This window comes from Chenopodium album, chromosome 19 (assembly GCF_948465745.1).
Source record: "Chenopodium album chromosome 19, dcCheAlbu1.1, whole genome shotgun sequence".
NCBI lineage: Eukaryota > Viridiplantae > Streptophyta > Magnoliopsida > Caryophyllales > Amaranthaceae > Chenopodium > Chenopodium album.
In genome coordinates this window covers 42,808,289-42,817,272 of record NC_137852.1, presented here as the reverse complement: position 1 = coordinate 42,817,272, position 8,984 = coordinate 42,808,289, and the positions used below count along the sequence as shown (strand labels likewise).

The 8,984-nt window shown below is 35.4% G+C and overlaps 1 protein-coding gene across 1 annotated transcript; it reads right to left on the bottom strand.

Annotated features, from left to right (window-relative positions):
• Positions 1-6,142: 6,142 nt before the first annotated feature.
• On the bottom strand, positions 6,143-8,593 carry LOC145594435 (uncharacterized). Its single transcript, XM_081650746.1, has one exon. It carries the CDS (start codon positions 8,591-8,593, stop codon positions 6,143-6,145), a length of 2,451 nt encoding a protein of 816 aa, XP_081506872.1.
• Between the last annotated feature and the right edge of the window lie 391 nt (positions 8,594-8,984).

Sequence of the window (8,984 nt, the reverse complement as noted above, 5' to 3'; positions counted from 1 at the left end):
TTGAGTCTAGAACAATTTCTAAATGATGTTGTAGCAGAGCCTTCATTCAACCTGATGCGCGATTGCAGAAGTAGCAGGATTATGATAAGCAAAGACTTTGTCAAGTCATTATCATCACTTGATATGCCCTTACACTACGGACCGTACAGTATTATAAAAGTCCCCAGACTCAAAAGGCAAAAACTACAACCATCTTACATTGTGATGATCAACAGTAGCACATACAAGTTGAATGAGCAGGTGTTCAATATAATTGATGAAACCGGCCTTATTGGTAAGATTCAGCATAAGACTTATGATGTGGTAGTGGCACATCTCGGTAATTTTGACCGTGGCATGGGCCATGTTGTGGTGGAAGACTCCTTTTTAAGTGAATTCGATGAATTCTTGAAGAATAAAAAATTTATTAGGTTTCTGAGCCTTCAAGGGATATCCAGAATTCATGAGCTGCCAGAATCAGTTTGCAAGCTTGGAGAGCTCACGGTATTGGATCTCAGATCTTGTCAAGATTTAAAGTCACTTCCCAAAGATATTGGGAACTTATTTCGTCTTATGTATTTGGACTTATCCGAGTGTTATCAGTTGGATCACATCCCCAAGGGAATCACCAAACTGAAAAGGCTTCAAATACTCTTGGGGTTCATAATCGTTACTGATAACCAGCAGCAGCCTAAAGATCCAAATCATCATTTTGCTGAATTCCACGATTTAAAACACCTCGAAAGGCTCTTCAAATTGACCATTCGCACTCGAAGAATGAGCTTTCCCACAAACCAAGATCTCCAGACTCTCAACTCAATGCCAGAGCTCAGGAAATTGAAAGTCACTTGGGTGAAAAGCTTTGTAGTCCAATCGACTCCTACTGCTGACGAGTCAAGAAGCGACGAGAATATTATAACATACACAGAGGGACTCCCCAAAACCTTACAGAAACTAGAGCTCCAGGCCGCTCCTGACTCCACAGCTTCACAACTGCTAAGCCTAATTAGTAAGAGAGGCCGTTATCGTAACCTCGAAAAGCTCTACATCAGAGGAGGTACTCTTCAAACGAAGCTGTACCCCAACCATTATTGCTTCCCTCACGTTAAGATATTGCGTCTCCGGTATTTGCCTCTTCTTCATATGAATTGGCATGATTTTCAGCTTTCGTTTCCAAACTTGAGTAACCTTCAGATAGTTGAATGTCCCAACCTTATCTTCTTCCCATGCGACAAATATGGTGATTGGATTCAGTCGGAGTCATCTTGGTAATCAAGGTACATAATGATACTCCTTTTTTATTCCATACTATCTTTAAGGCTTGTTTTCGCTTATCGATGACAAGTAATTTATAGCTAAATAAGGTTTGTTCTTGTATTATATAAATTTCATAACAATAAAAGCATGTTTAAATTACTAATTTGTACTCTGTATTATACATACTGTATTAATTTCATCAATTTATGTTGCTTGTTTTTCCCTTATTCTATATTCGTGTACGTAAGAGTAAATTACTCTTGTATAATCTCTTTGTATTTTATTATTTGCTACATTTCTTTATACGCGGAGTTGTAGTAGGAATAGTAAAAAATAATAAAATATTAAAAAAAAAAGGCAATTTTGACAATTATCACCTTCTGTTATGTCCATTTTAGCAATTACCACCTTCTATTTTTTTTTTTTTTAAAAATTACCACCTTCTATTTGGAGATGAGAATCCAAATAGAAATGAGAAATGTGAGAGAAATAGGGAGGAAAGGGAAAGAAGGAGCCCAAAATGACGTCACGTGGTAGTTGGGGGGTAAGAAGGTGGTAACTTTTGATATTTTAGAAAATAGAAGGTGGTAATTTAAAAAAAAAAAAAAATAGAAGGTGGTAATTGCTAAAATGGACATAACAGAAGGTGGTAATTATCAAAATTTTCTAAAAAATATTATACTTTAATAATCCCCACTATTGACGATTTAATTTTAACAATCCCAACTATGCTCTGAGTTTGCCTCCAATGGTTCCAATGACTGGGAACCTATCAAAGAGTTTTTTTTTTGGGTTTTAATAATCACGTGTCAACACGTGATTTGTCAAATAAAGTAAAATATAAAAACTTTTTTTTTTAAAAAAAGCCCTAACCACCTTCCCACCACATTGCCCCTAACCCCAACTGTAAACACGGAAGAAATTGTCCGACCACCTCCCTAGGGCATGTTCTGATTTACTAAATTATTGGGCTGCAATTTTGGTACAATTTTGGTGCGGCTATGACAATGGAGTTGATTTAATGGCCAGATTGGTGATATACGAGTAACGGCAGCAGTTTGGTGGTTGGGCATGAGGTCAACTGCTGTTGGGTGCAGTGGTGATTATGGTGGTTTTGGTGTTGTTGTGGAGCGCTGGTGGTGTTGTTTAGATTGGGGAAGGTGGTTCAGGGAAAGGCCGGGGAGGGGTTGGGTGGTCAAGACGGTGCCGCCAGTACCGGGTAGTGGGTGGTAATGGTGTTGTTGCCGGCAGGGGGAGGGTTTTTATTTCAGTTTTTTTAATGTTTTTTTTTATAAAAAAAATTTTAACATATGTCATGGTAATCTGCTATAACATGTGGTTGACTAGGTCTTTACCAGTTGAAACTATTGGAGGCAAACATATAACATACTTAGAATTATTATATAATAAATCTTAGTTGAGATGATTAGAAGTAAATCATCCGTAGTTGAGATTATTAAAGTGTATTTATCCTAAGATATGATGTAAGTGTGTAAAGTTATTGAAGAATAAAAAAAATCTAAAAAATCAAATTGAGTATAAATTTAAATTTAGCATAGAGTAAGCAGAGAACAATTAAGATTACTTACGCAATTTTTTAATAAATTATACGACCATCTTTTTGATCAGTAATAGTGTTAGTGGTTAACAATAAATTAAAGTGAATAGATATTTTTAAACCTAAATGAACATGGTTCACACAATTTTGTTGTGAACAACTAATATTAGAAACACTATATGGTTGATTTTTTTGATGAAAAAAGGTCACTATATTAAATTCAAAGTTATTATGTTGAAATAAAAGTCATTGTGGCATCATAAAAGCAATAAGAGGTTAAATTTTATTTTTTTAAAGAAATTTTTTATGTACTAGTCTATCTGGTCATTATGAATAATAATGGTTACTATCAAGGTTTTTAAAATTCGGGATTCTACTTAGAATCGGAAGGGCCTCTCAGAATCGACTCGTGAAATTGAATCGTAGAGTCGTACGATTCTACGGACGTGCATAATCAAAATGTTATATCAAAATTTTATTGAAAATATTGAAATCCTTAGTTTAAAACCTAATTTTAATAGAAAGTAGTTGTTTATCCACTAATTAAGCAACCAATAATTAACAATATATACTTATAAATAACTTTGTAGGCATGTTTTAAACTTGTAAGGCTTTTGCTAGTTAAGAGAAAAATGTAAAATCGGGTAGAATCGTTTATCGAATTGTATGACATACGTAAATCGTAAAATCGTAAGATTCTAAGATAAAAATGGGATTAAATTTAAGATCATTATATAGGAAATTTTGTCAACAACTACCAATTATAGTCTCTGTTTCGAAAACAACTACCTTTTAATTTTTTTTTTTTACAACAACTACGACAAAAATTTTAAAAGTTAGAGTAGCACTACCACATTAGTTTTTTCGGCTAGAATAATCTCCGGTGAGGGGGCCCACTTTTTGTCTTTCCCTCCAATTACATGGATTACAACCAATTAAGTAACCCTAATGTGGATATGGAATTGATTCAATTCACTCAAAATGCAAAATTAGAAAAGCAAAACCCTAATTTTCCCAATTTCCCCAATTTCAACTAATTAAGAACCCTAATTAGCATTGGAAATTCTCAAATTTTGTAGAATATAAACACTATTACCATCATAATGCTCCAGAAATAATTCGCCTTGCTCAATTGATGAAAAAAGGAAGAAATTTGAGAACTAATTTTATTATGAGCGGTCTTTGTTGTGAAACGAAAATAAACAGTTACATAGAGAGGAGAGAGAAACTCATATTGGAGGGAAAGGCAAAAAGTCGGCCCCTCTCACCGGAGAATCTAGCCAGAAATACTAATGTGGTAGTGCTACTCTAACTTTTAAAATTTTTGTGGTAGTTTTAAAAAAAAATTTTAAAAGGTAGTTGTTTTCAAAACAGAAGTTATAATTTGTAGTTGTTGACAAAATTTCCCATTATATATTCAAAATAATGTCATACTTTAGGTTCTCAATAAAAGTTAAGGTCATACAAGTTTAAATAATAAAAGTTAATATATCAAATTATAGGTTCCTACATTAAAATTAGGGTCACTATATTCAATGTAACAACAATTGCGTGCATATAGACTTTAGGTAGACAAAAGTTTTTTTCATAACCAACCGTTCAACTTGATGAACAACTTTCCTAATATTTTTAACTGTATATCAAAGTATTAATTCCTAAAGTACATGGTAAGCAATGAATTGAATGAAAGAAATAATAACCTCTCCAAGTTATCTTTACAAAAGAAGATAAAGGTTGTAAAGAATAAAATTTAATTTTAGCATAAAGTAAACTGAGAATAATTAAGATTACTTGCGCAATTTTTTGTGTGTTCCAAGATTTAAACTTTTCCTTAGCTCAAGTGAGAATGATCAAGCGTCCGTATACCCATGTTATTATTGCAGGTAGCATTGTCAAAATGGTTTGACAGTTCAGTTTGAAATTGGGTTAAGTGACCTAGGGTCGTTTTCAAATTGGTTCAAATTATTATTGATTTGGTATGGTTTCGTTTATTTTTGTGCGGTTTTAATTTGGGGTGGCTTGTAACGATTCGGGTAGTACACAGTTCGCATCAAGCAAGTTAAACGGTTCGGAGTAAACGATTTTTAACCCAACTCAAATGATTTTGTGTTAACAATGGTTAGGTTCTTTTTCTATTAGGTGTTTATTGGGGTCGATTCTCATATGGTTTAACATTTTTCGTATCAGTTCGATTTTTAGTTTACTAAATACTTCCTCCGTTCTTTTTTACTTGACCCGCTTTAACTTTTACACTATTCACCACCCCTTCTTTAACCGTCTTTTGTGAATAATATGTAAGGATAAACATATTCATATTGGATCTATTTGTATTCATCTCAATAAGTACTATTATAATATATAGCTTTTAAAGTTATTGATCGTTAAAGATTTGCATTGGCAAGCGTGATAAATGAAAAACAGGTCAAGTAAAAAAGAACAGAGGAAGTATACAATTTGGGGTTTCAAATAATTGTTTTTTAATCAATAAGATTTTCATTTAATTGGATCGTTCAATTTCGGGTAGTTAAACCATACTGAAGTAATAATGTACTTCGTAGTAAATTAGCGTGGATGGTTAACTTTCATTTAACATTTCTTTGAACGTGATTTTAATCTTCCTTTTAAAGTTCATACGTTTAAATCAAGATGATAAGATAAATTCTACCGAGACTACCTATTTAAAAAAAGTAAGCAGTTTGTAAAACAATTGGGTTTATAAGCGGTTCGAATTATTTTAACGGTTTGATTTGTAAATGCTTTGGTTGGTAAGCAATTCGGTTTGTAAAAAATTTGATTTATAAACGATTCGGTGTAAAAGGTTTTTAACCAAACTCAAACGATTCCGGGTTAGAAATAGTTCGGTTCTTTTCGGTTTGATTCTATTTCAGTTGGTTTATAACATGTACGGTTCTTATACAGTGCAATATTATTTGGATCAGTTAGGTTTTGGATTAACTAAAATATGGTATGGATTGATTATCAGTTTCAAATAATCAGTTCGGTTCTCATTTGGGTAGCTCGATTTCGGACAATTAAACGGTTCCGGTTTAAAATTTGGCAATGCTAAGATATAGGTTTTTTTTTTTTTTTTTTAATTATTATTAAAGGGAGCAGTAACTCGTAACACTGTTGCTCATATGCCAATGCAATAAATTTGTTGTCATCTCATTCGCATCATTATATATACTGGAATACAATCGAAAGCATAATACGACCTAATAATGGAGGATATATTTAATTGTGTAAAATTTATTTAGCAATGCCTCTAGATAGGGAAATAGATTATCAAGCAATAAACTCACTAACAATAATTAAACGAATATGCATGTATATGTGAGAGTACAAATCTCACTTGTCGATGATAAGTTTAGCAGAGCGTAAACCTTTTTTCTCAGGGAGTGGGAGGCGAAAACCAAGATGACTCATGAAAAGCCACACCAATGTTATAAGCTCTCCGCCTTTGCTCAAACTGGCAAAGTTGTATCGAGGCGAGGATCGTATGGCAGCGTAGCACATCATTTCCACCCAAACTTTGCTTATTATTTCCCACTTGTTGTCCCCAAACATCATCAGTTGCTTAGCTAAGCAACACGCTTCATCGAATACAGATTGGCTGTCGTTGGACTTGGATACTTGACTAACTTGAGCTGCAATTCTGTCGTCTAATTTTTCATGAACCAGATAATTACAAAAATTTTGCATTTGATCTTTATATTTTTTACTTGCTTTATCAAATGCACTGGTTACATCCTTTACCGTTCTTTTAAACTGAACATCAGACTTACTCACTAGCTGTGGCACCAAATCCTGGCGTCTTAATAAAATGTAAACCATGTAGTCAGAGAGTTGCTTACTAAGTCCACAATGTAGCTCGCGCTTCTCCTTCTTGTAGTCGGGAGACTCCATCCAGTAGCAGATATCAGTAGCAAGGTGCCAAGTTAGCACGCTTTCGCTATAATCTTCAACATCTGTAGTCCAAGGACGCAAGTACTCGGAAACGAGGCAGTATTCCTCTTCAAATACCAAATTACCTCTAGCTGAACATACTTCTTCCATACCCTTTATATCTCCTCTGACTAGTTTGGCCTTCTTTTGTAGCTCTGTGAAGATGAACTCGAGATAAGAAAGCTTAATTGGACTTCTTTCCACGTATAGCAAGTCAATCAAGCAATCTTTGATCCGCTTGATATAAATCAAATCGAGGAGTTTATCAAGGGCTTTCGACCTGATGCTGCAGCTCAACAAGTTGTACTTGGAGGTGGATTGACACCACCTTTTAGCATCGCCGTCTCTGCACCGAGTTAACCAATTCAGCAAAACTGGCAAACATTTTCTGAGTGGTAAGGTAAAGGACCATTTTCGGAGTAGTCGGTTAACATTAACGGGTAAGGAGTAGAAGCATCTTTGGAGTAGTCGGTTAAAATAACTGAGTAAGGTAAAGCACTTTCCACAATAAGATTTGTCCAGCGTAAAATTTGTCACCTTGATGATGAACCAATCGGAATGTATGAACCTAAGAAGGGAGACTATGTCGAGAAATATGGCACCCCCGAGTAAGGTAAAGGACACTCCAACATCAACGCGCTTGTAATTTTGATTACTACGATGGATAGCCAAGAAGAACAATAAGGATGCCGCAATTGATGAGAAGAAGCAAACAAGGCGCAACAAACCCCGTTTCTTGTTAATCAAATACACCTTTGTATGCAAGATATCATAAATCAAATTGAGCTCAGCTGCTATGATCTTGATACTTATAAGGAAATATTGCTCGACAAAGAGTTGCTCAACAAGCTTTTCATCATCCTTTAAGTTCAAGACATCGTCTGCTAGCATGCCTTTAAAGTTATCATAAAGTTTATAGGCATAATTGACAATATCCTGAACATTATTGGACTCATCGCGATCTGAATTGGCCTCATTGTGAGCCGAATCATCACGATAGATGTTGGTACCGTTGACACTACCATCCGTATTGGCCTCATTGATCTCATTGTGATCCAAGCCACTATGGATGACAATCTCTTCATCAGCAGTGGCCTCATTGTGACGATCGACAATCTCTTCATCAGTAGTGGCCTCATTGTGATCCAAGCCACTATGGATGACAATCTCTTCATCAGCAGTGGCCTCATTGTGACGATCGACAATCTCTTCATCAGTAGTGGCCTCATTGTGATTCGAATCATCAACATAGGCAACTTCAAATCTAGACGGAATATAAGAAGTTTCAGCGGAGTAATACTCATCAGCCCATTTATTGATGGAAGTTATTGGCTCTTCCCCAAGATTGGCTCTAATACCTTCTTTGCTGGCAAGATACAAAGCACATGTTCGCTCAGCGTACTTGATAAACCCGTCGATAAACATCAAGGCCATGGGAAGCCATAGACGATTATGTCTACCTCTAGTCATAGACAAGACAAAGACATAAATAGTGACCGCCGTTTGGGAGACCAGCTGAAGAGCGTGGCGATGCCACAGCTCGTTGTCTTCGAGAGCCAGAGCAGTGATCGTGTCCGGGCCGCCGAGATGCAGCAGAAGAAAGGGTGCCCAAAATGCTAGGATTTCTGCTCTCGAATCATATTTATCGTCACTTTGGTGGCTACGACTGATGAGTCCAATGACTAAGAGCGCGACCGAATCAGCACACAAATAAAGCAGCCAAAGGAACTTCAATAGAAGACCGTTTGCGCTGCTTTTTCTTAGGGGTGCAAGAAATGCAAGTAATGCCTGGATAACCAAACTTACAAGCATCAATGTCGGGACTTCCAACTTTTCCCATGTGTTTTGCGTCATCTTCTTCCCAGCCAAAGTACTACGCAGTACTGTAGTTGCTAAGAACTCTTAGTAGTAAGAGCTTTAATTGATCATGTTGTAGTATAATATAAGTGGTGCAAAGTGAAAGATTTAGTGTTTTGAATTATGTTTTTGGCGTGAATGTTTGGATGCTTTTTGCAGATATGAACTCCTAAAGCTATTTTTTACTGAGTAATTGGTTAGTTTTAATAATGTTTATAACTTGTTTAATTCAATTTTTGACACATTGCTTTACTTTTATCAGCTTAGCTTACCTTCTTTTCTCCAAACCAATACCCTATCTCTTTTATTTTATCTTTTTTCTTTTGTTACACTCACCCACTTTTTTTGAGCTTCTGGGCAGAGCAGAGCAAAGCAAAGCAGATTTTCA

Bases quoted from the DNA above. Each gene is read 5' to 3' on its own strand.
- LOC145594435 (XM_081650746.1), bottom strand. From the start codon at position 8,593: ATGACGCAAAACACATGGGAAAAGTTGGAAGTCCCGACATTGATGCTT.